The 21646-nt window shown below is 34.4% G+C and overlaps 1 protein-coding gene across 2 annotated transcripts in view; it reads right to left on the bottom strand.

The window, feature by feature from the left end:
• LOC104247108 (lysine-specific demethylase JMJ26-like) overlaps positions 1 to 5030 on the bottom strand; it is a 6198-nt gene extending 1168 nt beyond the window's left edge. The window contains exons 1-9 of one of the 2 annotated variants that reach the window (XM_009803058.2): positions 4737 to 5030; positions 2749 to 4234; positions 2531 to 2643; positions 2309 to 2408; positions 2096 to 2228; positions 1959 to 2022; positions 1161 to 1863; positions 628 to 957; positions 1 to 58 (exon numbers count right to left, since the gene is read on the bottom strand). The exon at positions 1 to 58 is cut by the window's left edge and continues 309 nt beyond it. In XM_009803058.2, coding sequence (XP_009801360.1) covers positions 1 to 58; positions 628 to 957; positions 1161 to 1863; positions 1959 to 2022; positions 2096 to 2228; positions 2309 to 2408; positions 2531 to 2643; positions 2749 to 4218 — 2971 coding nt within the window. In that variant the 5' untranslated portion in view covers positions 4219 to 4234; positions 4737 to 5030. The remainder of the gene's footprint in view (positions 59 to 627; positions 958 to 1160; positions 1864 to 1958; positions 2023 to 2095; positions 2229 to 2308; positions 2409 to 2530; positions 2644 to 2748; positions 4235 to 4736) is intronic. The other variant, XM_009803059.2, reaches the window with a different exon arrangement.
• Between the last annotated feature and the right edge of the window lie 16616 nt (positions 5031 to 21646).

The following is a 21646-nucleotide window of genomic DNA, read 5'->3' as shown; positions in this document are numbered from 1 at the left end:
TTGCAGACTGCTGCTCATCACTTACAGCCATCTCTGCTGTGTGTGTCAAAATATTTATCTGGGCGATTCGAATTTCAAAAACATCAGCTTGTCATAAAATAAGCATGGAAAAAGTTACAAAGGGAATTAATAGCAGGTAATGCATTAACACAATCCAGAACTGGGAGAAGTGAGAAGGCTCCTAATAATGTGAGATTAAACATAAAACTGGATTGTAGGATATGGATCAGCATGTACTGTAGGTCATTCTCATATCAAACTTATTATAGAGTAGCCATGAGGTTAATGAGTCTCACTAGACAACATAAGGCAGAAGATTGGCTGAATAAGTTGCTATATTTTGGATTAAATGTCAGTTTGCGTTCCCATTTTTAAACAGCTACTTAATACTTTTCAGACACCTTGCCAAGGTCCTTGTCAACGAGGTTCCAGATTTTGGAAGTAATCTGAAGGAATATCCTCCAAATTGTGATTTTGAAGTATTAAGCAGTGCTATTCCACAAGCCAGCACGGACAGACCGCGTGATAACTAGATCTAGAGAATACATAAATCAAAGGGGTGGTAATGATATGAAAATAAAGTGAAAAAGACACATGAAGGAACTAAACGTCCTGTTGAAACCATACCGCATCTGACATATCGCAGTGAAGCTTTGTCACCGAATCCCCTCTTCCAAGTTCTTTCGTCATACCATACGCAATGTATGTCTTTGGACCCAAGTCAGGTTTTAAGACACCTGTTGGTAATTTAACGGCAAGATTCAGAATACCTATCCTTGGATCTGTGTACTCCTGGAATGGCAAAGCACTGATAAACTCATCACAGTGGCGAGGCAAGAGATCCTCAAACTTGTCAGATGGTGGCCAGTCTTTAAGTTTGAGCATTTCAGGCCAGAGATTTTTGTACGTTCTGCCCTCTGTATAGCCTTTAAAAAACTTTCGAGTATTGATTTCAACCTGCAAAAGTTTTACATAATTTAATCATTAGCACAATGGCAGATAGTTATATTCTAATAACAAGTTGAGGCTATTCAAGAAGCAACTATTTTAATATGAAGAAAAAATACTTATTACTAAAAGGAAAGGAAAGGATTAAGCGGAATATGGTAAGTACTAATGTTGTGCACGAGGTAGAAAATGCAGAAGATATGAGAAAGAACCTGACAACCAGCCAGGCAGTCGATAGCCTTTACTTCTGACATACTTGTAAGGATCTTTGAATCAGTGCTCTCACATAATGCACGCCACATAACCATTGGTTCCCAGCTTAAACCGCTTGTGTGCTCAAGAACATCTCGTACTATCACCGGTTCACCCTTGGCCCAGTGTCTGCGAAAGTGTAAAAGTGCGTCATCCTTCATAGTGTCCTTTGCAGTAGGGGAATACAAGCAGTTATCATCTGAACCAACCCTAGAAGCCGCTTTGTGTAACAGTTCAGGGTCATCAGTTGTGCAAATTGGCTGAGAAATTATCTGGGCAAAATTGCATTGGATCAGAATTCTTTCCGCTTTTGCTTGCAAAGTTGAGATCCAGTTTTTCGGCAACAGATGCTTCAGATCTAAAATACAATTTCCACATCCACCCATTTCTACAGGAGCACACATGATATTACCATCATAATTAGCAATCCAAGTAATTGGTTTTTTCTGGTCCTGTGAAATTTTCATATTATGGAAATTTTCATGCAGTAGATCTCCACCGTGCATGTAATCATAGCCTCTGTCTAAATACTGGAAAACTGCTTCATCACTATTTCCCGGAAATCTGCCTTCCCGCAGCTCTTGGCAGCAACTTAGACAGAGCTCATACGAGCAATTTGGGCAGCTTCGATGAAGATCGATTATTGAAGTTGAACAGTTGTTGCTGCTCCAAGGTCAATAAAATCATTAAGTATAAAACCTCCAAAAATAAGGACTGCAAACATAACATTTCATAATAGCAAGAAAAAAGTATATTACCAGTAAACTCGCTCATCATTTTGATAAAGTGACTGTTTAATTTCAACTGAAGATGAAGATACCCCTGTGATAAAAACTGTATCAATGTACAATTCGTCCGACTCAAATGTTTTGTTTTTTTAAACTAAGAGACATACCACGAATAGAAGACTCCATCTCTATTTCCTGGATTTGTTCCTGATGAATTTCTTTCAGAAAGGGGAGGAGTTCGATAATCAAATAGTGCAAATGCTCAATCTTTTCACGATCAGTGAGATCCCTTCTTGATGTCTTCAAGGAAAGAAATATTCAGCCGTAATTAGAAGATAAAGCGACAAGCTCATTTTAGTTGATTTAAGGAAAAGACAAACCTTAAGTGTGCCGCTTGAGTGTAAGCACAGGTTGCAATTACATTTTCCACGACAATATGGACAAACCTCTGAAACTTCCTCTTCTTCCAATTCAGGATACCTGTTCATCAAAAATAATTAGCAGGAAGCTTAAAGTGATGTTAAAATTTCATGAAATACTAAAAGGAAATCTTTTAGCATTTGAACAATCACCAAGATAAGAGATACACATTGGACATTTACCATTCCCTGATGCACTGGATACAGTATAATTTCTCCTTACACTTCATACAAGGAACAACAGTTCTTCTATCACTTCTTCTGCATTGATGACACTTTGGAGGCTGAAAATTTACCTGCATATGATTAAACAAAAAAGTGTCATCATCTGAAAGAGTTCAAAAGAAAAGGAGAAGAAATTCCATTTAATCTACAAGATTAATGAATAAAAAGAGCTTGACCTTCATGTTTGTAGATCTATCTATTCCACTTCTTGAAATTGTTGAACCAGAGGACGACGAGGAGGAAGGTGATGAACTGCAAGCAGACAACTTTTCTGAATTTTTTATTATATCTTTTGGACTATTATTTGGTTTCAGATCATGTGAAACATCAATTCTCTGGCTTCTTGTGTTACTTGGTATATGATGTCCATTGCTTATTGGCAAAACCTCATACCCCTCAGTATCATCTTCCCACTCACCGACATAATAATCATGACCGTATCTCTTGAATGAGGCAGCAACACGTCTTACTGATATCCTTTTATTCTCTGCATCTTTTTCATGATTTTCCAGCGTCTTTTTTCCATCCTTGGACAGACTTGGCTTTTCCTTGCACACATCCCACTTGTCTTCACTTTCATCCACCTTGTCCATCGTTTTAGGAATCTTCTTCTTGCTTGACGTTCCTAGACATTTTTCTCCATTCAATTTAGCAGGCACCCTTTTATTCCTTGAGCCTTCAATTTCTTGAGTCCCCGGCATTTTTTTTCCAACCTTGGACAAACTTGGTTTTTTCTTGCACGCGCCCCATTTTTCTTCAGTTCCACATTCCACCTTGTTCATTGTATTATCTCCTTTTTGAGCCATCTTCTTGCTTGAAGTTCCTAGAGATTGTTCTAGATTTACTTTATCAGGCATCCCTTTCCTCTGCGGATTTCCACTTAGAAGAATGCTTTTTGTGGAGGTAGAAAGTTTAAGTCTGTCCCTGCATTCGAGAGGCTCATCTTTCACTTTATCATTCCTTTTATTTCTCATAGGTCCATTTTTAAGAACTTTTTCCTGCTTGGAAGTTCTCCAAAACTTTTCTGAGTTTCTTAAACTATTCAAAGCTTCATCAAGTGGCATCTGAGATCTCGTTAAGGGTCCTGGACAATACTCTTCATCAAGTGGCATCTGAGATTTCGTTAAGGGTCCTGAACAACGCTCTTCATCTTCTTCCTCTTTGCACTCCTCCTCTTCTTCGTCATCACTGATGAAGTCATCCCAACTTATAAAACTTGGTTCCTTCTTTTTTGCTGAACGATGATGCATCCTACTACGCGAGTCATCAGATTCCTTTCCAGTAGCTATTGTCTTGGTCCTCTGATGCGATGTGATCATGTTCTTCTTTGGCTTTTGCGCTGTTTTTATTCTCTCTCCCAATCCACCCGATAAACGTGCATCCTCCGGTACCCCTTTCCTGATTACAACACCAACTTGCTCTGCCATAGTTCTTCTGCCACGGGGGACGACAGTATCAGAACAAAGCTTTGGTTTCTTATTAGGGAACTCTGTAACGTTGAGCAGTGATGCTGCATTGTCCTTTCCATGTTTTTCTTCATCATTATTTAGGATAAAATTTCTCTTCCTAAAAACCTTAGACGGATTTCTCATTCTTGGGGCGTTCTGACTGCTCAATGGTCGTTGTTTCGCAATTAACGTCGCCATCTTCTACAATCTGAATCTTCAGGATAAATGGCAGTGCAAGAATGTTATAAACAAATATTGAATCCACAGAATGAACCTTAGATGTTAAAATGGAATTAAATTAACCCAACATCAGCAAGCGGATTAAAATCTTAATGAAAATCTACTTTTTGTACTAATGTAAAAGCTACAGACAAAACCAGATTAATAAAAAGAATTTCCACGGGTGACCCAAAGTCAACATAACTGGGTCAACAGTCATCACCTCAACCAATTCACCATTAAAACAAATAACTAAAAAATAAAACCAACAGATGAAAATCTGAATCAATCCCCATTTACATACCAATTCTCAATACATCAATTTGTTGGCATTTCAATCCAAAAACAGAACCCAATTAATCAATCCTTAAAATCTAATCCAGAATTCACTAAAATTCCGAATACCCATATTTATAATATTTAAAAGAAGAAAAAACGAGAATCTGAATTGAACCCATGATCACACATATATAAAGACAATGGAAAATTCAACTCACCTGATCAATGGATCAGTTGAAACAGCTTTTCATCGAATTTGCGACAATTCTGATTCGGCATGCTAATGGGTTCAACAAAGAAATAGAAATTATGAAATTCGATATTCGATTAAAGAAAAAATAGGAATTAAGAAGCCGGCTGGTAGGTATTGAATAACAAGAAAAATACTCTACCCAACAAAACAAGTTTAAAGAGGGAAAACCAAAGAGAACAAAACAGTGGGTGACTGTCGCACCTTTTTTCCTATTAGGAGTTGGATTTTGGGAGCTGTAAATGTAAATATTTTGGTGAGGTCACTATATGGGATTTTTGGAGAATTGTGTGACTCCAAGAATTTAACCTGATTTTACATTAAATTTCATGGATATGCCATTTTTAGCTTTTCAAAAGAAGAAAAGAAAAATGCACTAAAATTTTGGTCAATACTATTTGTTTTACAATATTCGGATATTTAGGAATTAAATCCGTAGGCTGATAGGCAGATTCATAAAAGAAGAATTAACCCAAATAACCGTTCATCCAATTACTTAAACTAAAAATAACCAGTTGAAGTATAATATATGAATAATTTATGCATTATATATGTATAATTATGTATATGATTAGAAAAAGTGCCAACTTTAGCGAGATAATATATGTAATACTTGCTCCCATTAGGTGTTCTAACTTAATCCTGATTAAATGATAAGTTGTATATATGGAAAATAATACTTATATTGTGTATAAATAAGTTTTAATCATAAGAATTGTTCGGTGTCCTTATTTTTGGGATTTTTACAACAAAAAGTTAGTATTTCGATATTAACGGAGTTCATTATCGAAGTAGTTCATTTAAATTATAAGACTTACATATTAGACCTTTTAGAAATGAAATTTATAGGCAAATTAGTAAAATTATTATGAACAATCTACTAGTGACATATTTTACGAATCTCAATCCTGAAAATATAACACTTCCCTTTTCTTTATCATCTAGGACTAGAAACCACTGTGCCAACTTCAGTGTGCTAAATATTGCAAAATAGCATCTCCTAGTCCTTTTAGCATAAATATTGTCATGACTTTTTAATAAAGAAGAATTGATACTGCCATGCTAACGGAATTCATTATTATAGTAATCTCATTTAAATTATAAGAATCTATATAATAACTTTAGATGAAGTTGCATTCCACAAATAACTCGAATTTTATTTTCGAAAAGATCTAATATAAAGAAGAAATTTTCCTCCATCAATTTTAGTAATGATTTAGTGGGTGATATATTTAATTTTAAAAAAGTAGAGCGTGAATTAATTTGTATACTCTGTAAAATAAAACGAAGGGTGTTCTATCTCTAAGTTATCTCCTGAGATGTGCGGAAAATTAGATTGATCTTTTTCTTAAAAGAAAATTAATAATGAGACCTCATCAACTGTATAGCACATTTTTAGGGTGAGTACCATCAATGTAGTAAATCAATGGTTTAGATTTCAGGCGATACCACCAGGTGTACAAAGGAAACCGACAAACCGCACCAATCCGATAATCCAAGTCAAACCGGAAAATAACCCGACTATGGTTTGGTTTGATTTGGTTTGGTGTTGGAAAAAAAACCGACCATAATTGGTTTGGTTTGGTTTTAACTAAAGAAAGTCAAACTGAAACCAAACCAACCCGACATTACATGTACAGAAATTTTAGATATATTTAATATATAAATATACCTATTGTGATGTAATTTATAAATATTTCTTAAATTTTTTCATAATTTTATCTTTTAAGGTATTATTTCAAGGTTGGACTTAGAACTTTTGAATGTTCCAATAAGTTTTATAGTCATTAATATTAGTAAATTAAGGGGCATTTGCATCTATACCCGCTTTTTGGGTCACGTTTTAACTTGTGCCCGCTTTGCAAAAAAAATTGCAAGCGTACCCACTTTTTCGCGTAAATTTAATATACGGGGTTGAAGTAGCAAAGACAATCACGTAAAACTTCGGCATTCTAGTAGACGGGACTGAAGTTTTTGTTTTTGTAACTGGAGAAGGTTTTTGTTTTGTAACTGTCTAACTTCATTTCTAGAGCTGAAGTTTTTGTTTTGTAACTGACGAAATTTTTGTTTGTAACTGGCGAAAATTTTAGCCTATTTACACCCAGCACAACAAACATAAAAGGGGAAGCCTCAATCATAAGAGCAAAAACCCAGATCACTAAACTTGCAGAAATCAGCAACTAGCAAAGGCAGAAGAAGTGTTATGAAGGCAAAAATTTAGGTGTCTATGACTCAAAGAGGGTGAAACACTAAATACTTTCAGAAGATTGCCGGTTCATACAAAAGGATCAACTGTATTGATTGACTATGAAATTGACAGTGAAATCATTGAAGGTAAAGCGATATTAGAATTGCAGCAAAATTACTAGCAATAGACTCAAAAGAATGGTGGGAGAGGTGGTTTCCGGTCATCAAATTGCCTTTATAAAGTGCTGCCCGATTAGCTAATGAAGTGCTGGGTTCGAAAGTAAGGCTGGGAAGTTTGAGCCTAATTGGTCAAACATATGGAATGATGGTAGTATTAGAGAATTAATCATATTGTCTTTCAGTTGTTAATAAAAGAAGAAGAAAAAACGAAGGAGGAGAAGAGGAGGAGAAAGGGGCTGAAATTGTTTAAAAACTGGGTACATGTTAAAACTTTTTTAAAAAATTGGTATAAGTTAAATGGGGGAGACCAAATAGGGCGCCTCGTACAATTTTTACGTAAATTAAATAATGCTAACAAAAGGCCAAACCAAAATCAAATCAATACTAATGCTAACAAAAGACATTCAATTCATGGAATGTATTGAATATCTATTTTTTGTTTTGCAATAATTTAGATAAAAATGCATAACCTATTTTTTTTTAGCGGTTAGTCATGTAATTAATACTCTCTTATTAGTCTACTTATTTTAGCATGACTTAGTACTTTTAGATTATGCTTATTTTTATTATGGCTTTTTAATTAGCAATATTCATATTGCATAATTTTATTGTCTTTATTGTAGAATATTTTAGGATAATGTCATGATACTTCTCATATTTCGTATTATTTTCTTGAAAAATACTTTATATAGTTGTATCTTACTAGGATTAAAGAAATATTTTGAGCATAATTTATATGTTTGTTCTACAAAGATTTTACCGGAAAAAAAATCCGAAAAAATCCGAATAACCCGAAAACCCGAGAGTGAAAAACTCGAGTTTTATTGATTTGGTTTGGTCTTTAGATTTAATAACCCGATACAATTGGTTTGGTTTGGTAATTGTAAAATTCGAACCAACCCGACTTATGTACACCCCTACCACCAATTAATGTGACACCATTTATATGTATAAATTTGAGATTCTAATTTGATTTTGTATTGTAATAGCAATAGTTTATTAAAAGATATTTCATGCTTTTCATTATGTGTCGTTTGTATTTTGAATTTTGTTGGTAGAGTAGAAAGACTAGTTTTTAGCTACATTTTGCACTCTAGTTACTGTATTTTATTTATGTTTGAAATGAATGGACAATGATTTATACTTATTACGCGTATTATGCCTTGTAAGATGTGATTCCGTAATAGAAAGCAAGTTTGAAGCTAAAATGAATAGTTTGGAGTTTTGAAGTCTGAGTAGAAGCTCAAGGAATTAAATTAGGGGTGATGAGGTGGACAATTCCTTACTCCAGCTTCAAAGGAGCATTTTTGCATGAATCAATACTCACTTCTCAATCAGCTGACCTTCGACCTCGGAGATTAGAGTAGAAGAACTATGTAACGGTCAAGAGGGGCCGCTACTCCTTAAGAAACCAGGAATCCGCAAGGAATGATAGGACATAGAGTAAAGATCGATAACATTCGAGGTTCAAGGGCCAAGTATGGATCTCTATTTTAAAAGGCATAATTGGAACTCCCCTGGGGCGGAGCACTTGTAAAACGCCCTTGGGCTTATGTTTGGGGCTTAGTTCCATGAGACTTATGCTTCAGCCGTCGAGGGTTACGCCCCGGACACGCCCAACACCCAGCGTACTGGGCTCGCCTAATAAAACTTTATGCAACTGCGTGTAACTAACCTTGTAAATCCTCAAATTTTCTTAATAAGTCATTGACTATTCAAAATTACTTTTTTCTTAATCTTAAATCATTAAGTTGAGAGTACTTTATATCATAATTAAAAGAAAAAGTATTTCACGTTATCCACTAAGACTGCTATGATAGTAAATTTTAAATAAATCTTTTATTTAAAAAGCATTTGTTTATTAACTTTTGTTATGTCTTTAATATATAATAATCCATAATTTTTTTTATAATTTTTTTCCTAAATATTTTTTTTTACGTTTACGAGATACAATACTTATTAATTTAATAACTCAATATTATCTAATAACTATTTACAAATAATTAGTTATCATGATATAGTATGGTGAATTATGTGTCCCTTTATTAACTTGTTGAAACTTAAAAATAAATGATGCTAGAGAATTATATTTAAATTGTGGATTATATTTTTATATAAATTCTCTTTCAAATAGAAAGTATATTAATAAAAGGAGTATTTAAAAATATCAAATTATAATACCAAAATTATTTTAAGACTCTTTACTCCTTGAGATACATATCAGATTTAGTATCGAATACATTACTTTTGATGTTTGAATTGTATCGACGTTGCATCTAATTTGCATATTATGATATATGTCATCCTTTTCGTATTATTCATAGTTGAATTATAATTTATAAATATTTTAAATAGATTATTTGTTATAATTTTGTGATTTTAATATAATTTTTATAATTTTTTTTTAATTTTATACTATCTTAAAATTTTTTAAATTAGTAAAATTTAAAGATCCTGGGACTTACGTCTCATGTCTCAAGGCTTACGCCTCGCCTCATCAGAGGTAAAATGTCTCGCCTCACGCCCTCACCTTTTAAAACATTGGTATGGATGTTAAAAAGTAAAGAAAAATCTGAAGCGAAGAAGTTTATATGGGTGCGTTGTGTGGGGAACCTCACGGCACAACGCGACTACACAAACGGGCAAGCTTGACAAAATCCGACCCTCTGAAAAGTTCCACTGACGCGGCGCGGCGCGCCTGTGTAGTTTTGCTACCCACATTCCCCTTTCGGCTTCAAAAGGATAGTTTTGTGTGGATCTGATCCTACATGGTGTAAATACATAAAAATACGATTTTCAGAGAACTTTTGACCTACAAAGAATTGAGAGAGCATTAGAGGCTTCAAGATAGAAGATTTCATCATTCCTCCGCCAATTCAATACACGAGTTTGAATTGTAACATTGGATTGTTGTGCTCTTATTTTTTAACTTCATTTATGATGACTTCTTCTATGGTTGTGAACTAGTTTACATACCTTAGAGATTGATAGATATGAATGAATTGGATTTTTAAATAAGTAAAATTTGTATTAAAAAAAAAAGGCATACGTTAACACGTACGGTGCATTACGAAAAATGGGATGTCATTTAAAATCATGATTAGAAGAAAACAAGGCATCATTAGTTATACAATATGAATTTTCATTATTTACTTGGGGAGATTCGCAAATGATTCTTCTGTTTTAGTAGATCTATTTATGGAGATCGATCTGAAATGGATTTTATTTTGATTAATATAGTAGATTTTTCCTTTCGTGCTCTCAAAGGAAGGTGATTTTCTAGGACTCTAAATCAAAATCCTACTAATTATGCAGTGGAAAAAATAAAATATTTAGCTGGATAATTATGGGAAGTATATGCTGTAATTATGACATCAGAGTTAAGGAGTTAAATCTCTTTCATGCTGTGCTTGGTATTCAAGCAATTGATACACCGGCGCCCACGCGCTCTTATCACACTTTATTAAGTATATTTTTGTTGTTATTTTAACGTACGTATCTTATATTCAGTATTTATTTATCTAACTAATTTGAAATCGTGAACAAAGCTCATTAGGCATTAGATATTGAAAATCAACTTACTAGTAATTTGAATTCACGTAACTAAGGGTAAAATGAAGTATTATAAAAAAGAAGTTATTTTCTCCGGTCTATAATAAGTGATTGATTTTATTTTTTTTTGGTTCAAAATAAATATCCATTTATGTAATAAAAAAAATATCAATTTATTTTTACAAAATTATCTTTATGTATATATTCCTAAAAAAAATTTCTTATTTCTCATATTAAATATTTAATTAAGAATAATTTAATTATACTAGATATTTTTATATAAAATTTATTATTTTCTTAATGTACGTAACGGATGAGAAGTTGGGAGTAATACTTAGCTTAGACTCAAAAGGTTGGAATCCAACCGCGTCAGCTTTATTAAACCTTATCCTCTAATTCCCGAATATTTATCGCCAAACTGTCATAGTGGGACCCACAAGCACAGCCTCAACTTTGAAACCACGTGTTTCATTGTGTCACTCGTTGTTCACGTGTGCTCGTTGTGGAATCTTTTCTTATAAGACTAGCGAGGTTAGCCCGGGCCTAATAAGCCTAATGAATATGTGAGTAATTTGTGTCTAAATGGATATCTTGGTTTAATTATTTTTTCTGCCGGAATATTTTTTGGTTACTCAAAATTTATTTTTAGTTAAGTGCTATATTTGCTGACTTGTTCTGTTTCAAAAAAACAACGAAAGCGCAAATAACCTAAAATCTAGTATTGATTTAATCAAATAAGCAATTTCAAGTGGGACACATAACTTATATTTAAACAATAAATTATATTATAAATTTTTTATATTAGAATTCAAAATCCGTTTGCTTACCATAAGATGCTTTTGTAGAATCTAATTTATATATGAATTGATCATTGACTATAAGTTAATGCTCAATTTACAGTTAATTAATATAAAATGTATTCTTTTTTTTTTTTACTCGTGAGATGTTAAATTTTCACCTAAACTTATGTTAGGTTAAGCTAGCTCTAAATACACTCTTAAGTGTTTGAAATATTAGATATTGTCTACTAATGTGAATGTGAACGCCAAGTTGCAAGCATACTTTTTTTTTTGGTTAAAACTGGATGCATAATATAATTTATCAAAAACTACCGTTAGGGATTACATATGTAATGTTTGTGGGTGGATATATCAAATCCCCTGCTACCAGGCTATTGTTAATAATATTACAATTCATAATTTGTCTTTCAAACACAGTTCCTGCAATGTCTGGCCAAAATACATGCTTGACAAACACCAGAGGAACTGTTGTTACAAAAATATCTTCAAAAAAATTCCTGTTAGTGCCGTCCTTTGCCAGCATATCAACAACTTTGTTGGTTTCCCTGTAGCAGTGCCTCACCACCACGGTGCCTAGTCTTTGGACGATTGACCTGCATTCATGAATAAGTGAGTCCAAAAGGAGGTTTCCATTGATTAGCATTCGAATTACCTCTATTGAGTCCGTGTTTATTTTCAAAGGTGTTAACTGTCTTTCTTCTGCAATTTGCAGCCCTTTCAGAATGGCTAGCAATTCTGCCTGAGTGTTAGTGGTGTATTGGATGGAACCCATGTAGCCGAGTACCCAATTTTCACTTGCATTTCTGAAGACTCCTCCCAGTCTTCCCCTTCCAAGATTTCCTGCAGCAGTTCCATTAGTATTGAGCTTGTAGTTGTTGTTTTTTGGTAGCTCCCATTTTACCCATATATTTTTTTTGGTTTTTGGTTCTTTATTCAACATGATTGTAACATATCCAGTAGCCTTAGCTATGACACTTTTTGAGTTTGCCCTTTCTTTTTTGTTATTGAAAAGATTATTGTTCCTTGTGAGCCATATTTGTGAGAAGCAGAAAGGGAGAAGCTCTTCCCAAGTAATGATGCCGTTATAATGCTCTTTCTTTAAGGATGCCCATGTGATTGGCCAATCCCTAGTAGTGAAGGATGATATAGGAGCATTATTGTATTTTGTGCTTTGTGCGATAATTTCTTGCCAGAAGAGGTTGGAGTTAGTGCATTCGGAAAAAATGTGTGCTGATGTCTCATTTTCCAGATTGCACAGGTTGCACATCGGGTGTGTTTGTATCCCAACATGGTGGAGAGAAGCTCCAGTTGGGAGCCTATCATGGAATAGTAGCCAGAAGAAGGATTGGATCTTTTTGGGAACATTTAGCTTCCAGATCCACGAAAAGTTGTGGGTCATGGTTTCCTGTCTTTGGTGTTGACAAGAGTCCAGTATTGAGTAGGTAGATTTTGTGGAATAGATTCCATTTGAGGTGGCTCCCCAGATCATTTTATCTTCCTTAATTGGGTTGGATGGGATGAAGGTGTTATAGATGGAATTTTGAATATTTTGGGGGATGGTGAGAGAGAGTGTAGAGAGATCTCAAGTTCCATTATGATGAGCAGAGGCAATAGTTTAGATCATGTCTTCTCTTGTCAGGGGATCTTCTATGAGGGATCTTATAGCTGGGAGGTTGTTTATCCAAAGATCATTGAAAAAACTAACTCTGTTTCCTGAATGCACTACCCATTTTTTGCTTTCATGCATGTTTTTCACCATTTTATGATGCATTGCCATGTGTGAGACTTGGCTTTTTTGGGTGCAATTAGAGTTTTTGTCCAGAGGGCTGAGGGATTTTGGTATAGCCTCCAAGCAAGACCTGAGTGAAGGGCTTTGTTTTTTAATTCAGCTTTTTGAATCCCCAGCCCCCTATCGTGCCCCCTTTTTTTCTCGCGAAATCGGGTTTATGACATTTGGAAGGACAACTCATTCCCTTTCGGGAATTAGGTTTGAATTGAAGAGTCGCCACCTAATGATTTAAGTGTTTTAAGACACTAAGAAAGTTTGATTTGAACAACCAGAGATTGGGTAAGGGCTTGAAATTATCCCAAGGGAAGGTATTAGGCACCCCTCAAGATCCACTAGTGTGGTTCCCGGTCAAACCATTGTTGTGACTTTAGGTACAAATAACACGTAGGCAAATAAGAACCTGAAACAATAGTGGATTTTCATGTAATGGTTACAAAATAGGTGAAGTTAAAAGAACTAAAAGAAAAGCTGATTTTTTTTAAGAAAATAGTTTGAAATTTGAGAATAAACAACGAAACAAATAAATAAAGGAAAAGAGGTCTTAGGTTTGTAAATAATATGGATCACCCCACACAACATCCGGTAATCACTCCTCACTGAGGGGCTACACGAGATGTTATTACGTGGTCATCATATCCTTATCTACCCTTTCTCATACCATTGAGGTATTAAAGCGCGGAATGGTCTCGTTTACTTATTGCATGCTATTACCCACCCCAATCCTATCAGTCCCGGAGGCATTTGGGACTACTAATCCTAAAGGGGAGGGATATTGGGCTTACTGTGGTTTCAAAAGGTAAAAATATTAAGGCAACAAACAAAACATATATGGCAAGTATGGGGAAGCATATAAACAAATAAAAAGACTTAACCAGACCTCCTTTAAGCAGAGAAAAGCAAGTAGTTAGCATGACTTGCACATACTGTTTAGGGTCTGATTAAACTTAAAGGATCGAGATAGACTGATTTATTACATAGTTCAGATAAGAAGCCCGAATCAGGCCTGCCTGTTAGTTGTAGCATATAAAATCTGATTCAGTTTATAAACTTTCACCCTATGGCTTGCCTAAGTGTTAGACGAAGACCCTATAAGCATGATATCTACTGATTCTAGAAACAATGAAGTAAACATGAATACATATTGATTTAAGAAAAATCGTCTGTTATTAAAGAAAGGCGAGTTTTAGCAAAAGAACATGCGTCATTGTTACTGGTTTTAGACTTATAAGTGAGTGAAGCGGCTCAGATTCGATTAAAGCTCCTATAGGCATGTTTTCTATGTGTTGTCGATTTTGGACACTTTTATAAACATAGTAAAAATGCAGAAATCCTATAGGCATGGCATCTAGATGCTGAATTTCGTTTAAAGCCTATGAACATGATATCTAATTGTGGTTGATTATTTAAGACATATAAACATGTTTGCCTAATGAGGAATGCATATGCAAGATTCAGAAAGAACCTATAGGCAGGATATCTATATGACATGCAGAAATTTAGAAACTCCTATAGGCAAGATATCTATATGATATGCAGAAATTCAGAAATTCCTATAGGCAGGATATCTATATGATATGTAGAAATTCAGAAATAACCTATAGGCATGGTATCTATATGGGAATGCAAGATTCCTATAGACATGGTATTTATACATGAGAATGCAAAAATTTTTAGAGACATGGTATCTATATGAGAATGCAAGATTCCTATAGATATGGTGTTTATATGAGAATGCAAGAATTCATAAACTCCTATAGGCAGGTTATCTACCCCTTTTTGCATACATAGTTACCCCTCCCTTTTCACTAGCCATCCCCGAGAGTTTTGTTACAAAGTTATTACAGCCCAGAAAGAGTAAAGTAAAGAAAAAAATACAATCAGAAAAAGTAAAACCAGGGAGAGCCTGATTCAGACTTCCTGTCTGAAGTATAAAGTAAACCAACTCCAAGAGATCTTATTTAAAAGCTTTTATCCCATTTGGATGTGTCAGAGTTCCCTAAGAGCCTCATATGGACTCCGGGCAGTGCTCATACCCCAAATGCATTATAGATGAAGACATAGTGCAGTGTGGAAGGGCCAACCCTCAAGTGTCCAAGTTCAGAAGGAACTCAAGGTCACAAGGCAAGGCTCACAAGAGGGGGGCAGAACTTAGAGACTAAGAGAGGGTGCAAGTGCAGAATTCTGAAAAGGCGAAAGGGGAAGGGAAACAGTTTACATTAATACACATAAGGGTATAGGGAATGGGGAGGTGGTAAGGAGGCAAGGACAGGCTAGTGGGTATACCCAGCAATGGGAAATCCTGGAACACCCATAAGCCTATTAGAACACATTGTTTAGAGGTTAGGTTCCTCTAAAGGATCAAGTTCAATCCATAGACAATAACTTACATATTGCCATATTTTAAACTGTAACTCAAAGTACATAAAGGGAAATAAGGAGCGATGATTCATAGCAGAAACAGGCAGTAGGACATAAGCATACTAATTTAAATGTTGAACTCTATAGAAAGCAGTAAAGTAGACATGGATACAAAGACTGTAAATAAATACATTGTTGTGGTGCTGAAGCTTAAATCAAGACATACCAGTTTCAAAGGAAACAAACAAAGAAAAGTAGTAGGTCTTATAAACAAGCCACAATGCAGACAAGAAGAGAAAGTTATTGTGAGAGAGTATGAGTTCAAAAGGATTCTGATGTGTCCTCTTTGTGAAAAAGGGTCGTGCCTTTTATAGTGTGAAAATCATGAAGAAATAAGGTAAGAAAATAGTCAAGGAACTGATTGTCAATCAATTACACATGACTTCCCTTAATTAAGGGATTCAGATTCAAACGGGTAAAAACAATTTAAGGAAAGAAAAATAAATAAGCACTTTGTGCACAACATGCAATTAAGGGTAAATACATAAAGGTTATTGAAGGACAGAATTTCTGAAATACGCGGTTGCACAAACAAGGCAAGAAAATAAATTAACAACCAGTAAATCAAAAGTTAGGGGTCTTGTATGAATGAACCGAGTCAAAAAGTTGGGAAAGGTTTTTTAACTTAAGGGAAATCAGCAAACAATGGAAAGGGAATCAATCTGACCTATTTAGAACGAATTTGAATCAATCACGAGTTGTAAGCCTTTTTAGAGAAAGATTCATCACATATAAAGAGCACACAAACACATTGAGTTGAAAGAAAATATTGTGCCATTACAAAAATCAATAGAAAAATCCAGTGAAGAAAGAGGTTTAGAAGAGTTTAGCCAAAGGTCAAAATCATGTGCAAACACGAATGTCCAAACTCAGTTCAGAAACTCGAAGTTGGTCTAAAAGAGTTAGGGGTTCTAAAATAAAAATCCTAGTTCAATTAAATCACATAATCAAACTTGGCAGAACCCCCGAATTCTAGGGTTTCCACCTTGAATCAAGTACAGAGATGAGAAGGCAAGTAATCGAAACAGGCTCAGAGGTTTCAGTTCTATGAAACCTTTTGCATGTTTCTTTCAGCAGCAGAAACTCATGAGAAAACAATGATAGCAAGTAACATGCAGCACATAGTATCAGAATTCAAAGAAAAATAGAGTAGACGAAGCTAATACGAAACATAATAGAGAAGACTGATAAGAACAATAGAAGAAACATGCTAAGAAATTTTAGAAGAAACTTTAAACAAAGCTCAGTAAAAGGAACTTAATAAGGAAACTTAAGAACTTAGTAAGAAAATATAGTAGGAGAAACATATCAGAACACAATAGAGAAAGCATACAGTAGAAAAGCATACGAGAACATAGTATAGGAAAATACAACAGAAGAAACACGTAAGAATATGGTAGAAGAAAATACAAGAACCCAGTAAAAGCAAATACACATAAAAGGAAAAAGAAAGTTAGAAAATACTTAAATACTTCAGAAAACCCTAGATCGGAAAATAAAGATTTTGAAAGTAGTTTTTTGAAAGAAAAGTCAGGAAAACGTTTAAGACCTTAAGGAAAGCATGGATATGGAACAGATCTAAGAGAATCGGAAAAACCTCGAAGAGTTAGGGTTTCAGAAGAACCCTAGAAATGAGAAACGCTTTGAAAAGTCACCGATCTGAGTCGGAGAGGTCAGGATCAGGCTCAAACAACCATGGTACGCCGGAGCAAGGTAGGATATGGCCGTGGAACCTCGAATCGACAGAGGTCTGGGTGCAAACCTTCAAGGTCAAGCCTTGAATCTTCATAGATCATGTGTGTAAGAGCAATAAGAGGTAGGTAAAAGATTCCCATAGCCTTGGAATCCATGGTTTCCGATGGCTTTCAGGGTGAAAGAGGCAAGAGGCGACTAGGGTTCTGAGAAGACTCGAGAGAGTTTGAGAGAGTGGAGGGTTTCAGAGGCGGCAGGTAGGTGAAAATGACTTAGGGTTAATGGGGTTGGTGAATTAAAAAAAGAAAGGAGAGAATGTGACCATTGATCATTTTGATCAACGACCTGGATTAAACGGGGAGCCGGGCGGGTTGGATTTAATTGGGTCAGGGGCGGGTAATTTTAGGAATTGGGCTGGGGTTCAATTGGGTTTAATTGGGGTAGAATTTAGGCTAACATTGAAATAAGTAGGGCTAGTATTTAAATAGCCACTTTTCCCTTATTTATTTTTATAAAAAATAGTAAAATAATTTCTGAAAATAAATTAAAGGTACTAAATTAATTAATAATATATAAATATTAAATTAAAAATACTGAAATCAATTTTGTAATTATAAATGCAATTAAATCTTAAAATAGGCTAATATTGCAATTATATGCAATTTAGCTTTAAAATACTAAATAAATTTGTAAAAAAAATGTGCAAAATTATCTTAGCTATATTTTGGTATAAATATGAGAACACAATAAATGAATCACCAAATATGATAATTTGGGGAATAATTATTGGGGGGTTTTACTGATAAAATAGGGCAATAAATTGATTTAAAAATCTTTTAAAAATTAGGAAAAAAAATACTAAAACATTTGGACATGCTATTTTGAAAGTATTTTGCATATAAAAATATACAGGGAAAATTGAGTATCAACACCCGCCTTATCCTTAGGCATAGTGACTGTATCCCATGAGACCAGATGCATCTTTCTTTTAGTGGCAGTAGTGCCCCAGATGAAATTTCTTGAACTTTATCAATTTCTTTGGTAGTTTTTGCTGGCAATTTGATGTATTGCATTACATTATTTAGGATTGAGTTCAGAGATGCTTTTGCCAATGTGGTTTTCCCAGTCATGTTTAGCATGCTTGTATTCCATCCAGCCATTTTAGAGTGGAGATTGTTAATGATGAACTGAAAATCACTATGAGTGGGTCTTTTGTGGAAGATTGGGAACCCCAGATATTTTTTAAAATTTGCTGAAGCTTTTATGGAGAGGGTGTTTGAGATGAGTTCTATTTGGTGAGGTTGGCACTTTGCACTCAAACAGACTTTAGACTTGGTAAGATTGATCTTTTGCCCAGATGCCAAGTTGAAAGAGTTGAGAATATTCATGATTGTGTTGCAACTGGCTTGGTTAGCTGTTGCAAAAAGAGTTAGATCATTAGCAAAGAATATGTGAGATATCTTAGGGCCACTTTTGCTAATGCTGATGGGATGCCACTTACCCTGGAGGATATTATTGTCAATTTCTCTGGAAAGTCTTTCCATGTACAGGATAAATAGGTAAGGAGATAGGGGATCACCCTGTCTGATGCCCACAGTAGGTGTGAAAAAATTTGTTTGCTCTCCATTAACAATTACAGAGACGGTGGAGGAGTTGACACATGGCATGATGAGCTCGGTGATTGTGTTTGGGAATTTGAAAGCATGAAGGGTTTGCTTAATCAAATACTACTCTAGTCTATCAAAAGTCTTCTCCAGATCAATCTTTAAAATCATGTTAGAGGATTTGCCTCTCATTTTTCCAAAGTGAGAGATGTATTCTGGGACTATAATGGCATTGTCTGAAGCTTTCCTGTTGGAGAGGAAGCTAGTCTGTCTAGGTCCAATGATGTGAGAGAGGTAAGGCTTAATTCTGTTAACAATGATTTTTGTTACTGTCATATAGACAGTATTACATAAGCCTATGAGCCTGAAGTTTTTTATCATTGAGGCTTGAGGGCATTTTGGAATGAGGCACAAGAGGGTTTCATTCATAATTGGGTTCATAGTTGATGTGTAGAAACAGTTTTTGCAGAATTAGATGATTTCCTTACCCACTATGTTCCAGTATTTTTAATAGAAGAAAGGATGAAGGCCATCAGGATCAGGAGCTTTGAAAGGCTTGAAGGAGAATATGACACTTTTGATTTCACTATCCCTAAGAGCCATCCTAATTGTTATTTGTTGAAGCTAAGAGAGGTAATGCCCCTGAATTTCAGTGGAGGACAGACCATTTTGGGACTGGGGGAGGGATAATGTATAAAGTTCTTGGAAGAACTTTGAGATTGATTGTTTGATTTCCCCAGGCTCAAACATCGACTGACCCGAGTCATCTTTGAGGGAAAGGATTTTGTTCCTCCTTCTTCTATTTAGAGTTGAGGTGTGGAAGAATTTTGTGTTGACATCTCCATCTGAGAGCCAGTATATTCTAGACTTCATTTTTCAAAAGTCCTCTTCATTCTTCAAGATAGAGCTAAGCTCCTCAATAAGGTTGCTTTCAAGGACTTGTAGTGAGGTGCTAATGGGATAAAGAGGAGATTTTTGAATCCCTGCTATCCTTGCTAGCAACTTTTTTTTTTTTTTTTGAAAAATATTTCCAAAGGTATGTTTATTCCACTTAAGAGCATTTTCTTTGAACAAAAGAGTGGAAGGAATTAGAGTAGAATCAGGCTTAAAGGAATCCCTAAGTATATATAAAATATAAAGCAAATACATTCTGAATTGAAATGTTTGAAGAAGGGCTGGTGAAACACAAAATGATGGAAATAAGAAAGAGAATGGAGTTGGTAGATATAAAATTGTGATCCCTCAACTTTCACATGTTAAATCCAAACAATTTGGCTGACGTAATTTTCTTCCACGTGTCGTTGGGCATGACCTTTCTAGTCAACTAAAGTCCTCATACTTGCATGTATTTACTAAACTGTATGAGAACCAATGACGTACTAATAAATTGAAAAACCAAGGATGAAAAGCAGCTAAAAAAGTAACCTCATAAGCGAGGGGTACACCTATAATTAAATGAAATCCACATAGTTTTACCGTCGATTATCGTAATAATCCAAATTATCAATCTAGTATCATTGATATGCACTGTTTTTAGTAAATGCCAAACTCAGCCGCATAAAATTATAGAAACACCTTCAAGCTAAATGTTTAATCTAACAAGCACACGTGACGACAAGAAGGTGCTTTGCCTTCCCTTATATATTCTTTATTTAAAGAAATATAATTTTTATTGTGTAATACTTACTCCATGTGGTCCATTTAAATTGATTTTTGGCTGTTTTTACACATAATTTTTTTACCTTTTAGCTTTAATTAACAATAAAATTGATCATATTAACCTTAATTTTTTCATTGGAAATATAATAAATACTCCTAAGGCAATTTTGAAAAAAAAAAGAAGTTAATTCCTTCTTGATATTTGAAAAAATTAAATATTATGGATCATAAAAACAAGGCCAAAAAGTTAAAATGAACAGGAGGGAGTATTTATTTAATTGAGTAAACAACTCAATCCTTCTTTTTCACAAAGTTTATTCAGATGATATGTAGCTATATTCTGCTAATGCAAATGATTGAATTTTCGAATATAAAATAGTAATATTTGTAGAATTCTGAATAGATTTCTGTTTCACCCATAACTTGGAATTTTGCAAGAGATAAAATTTGTGACGTGAACTTCTGGTGAATCAATTTGTTTGTTCTCATTTTAATATATTTGGTATTTAAAATATCTTTAAAAAACCTTGTAGATTTGTGATGAACTAACCTTATTTACTGGTAAATGTTATCCCTTTATTTAATTTATCCTAATATTATTATTATAATATATAATATCTAAAAGGAAAGAAGTCACTCCAACTGGACTAAGGGCTTGTTTGATTCAAAACTAGGATAATCTAGAATTGTAATCCTGGAATTAAAATCAGAAATAAGTAATTCCATCTTTTATATGAGTAAGTTATATCAAGATTTTAGTATAAAAATAATATTAATTTTAACTAGTATTTCCAACCAAACACAAATTATATTTAATTTCAAAATTTTCATCTAACCCCTTGAACAAAACGTCCCCTAAGAATCAAAATAAGGAAGCACAATTTTGAATATCAATATATTTAAGCTGACCAATAGGGATGGCAAACGAGCCGAGACAGATTAAAAAAAGATGCAAAGCGGGGAGGATTGCGGATCTATGTGGGTTTCTCCCATTATG

This window comes from Nicotiana sylvestris, chromosome 2, assembly GCF_000393655.2.
Source record: "Nicotiana sylvestris chromosome 2, ASM39365v2, whole genome shotgun sequence".
Taxonomy (NCBI): Eukaryota; Viridiplantae; Streptophyta; class Magnoliopsida; order Solanales; family Solanaceae; genus Nicotiana; species Nicotiana sylvestris.
This window is presented reverse-complemented; position numbering and strand designations above follow the sequence as displayed.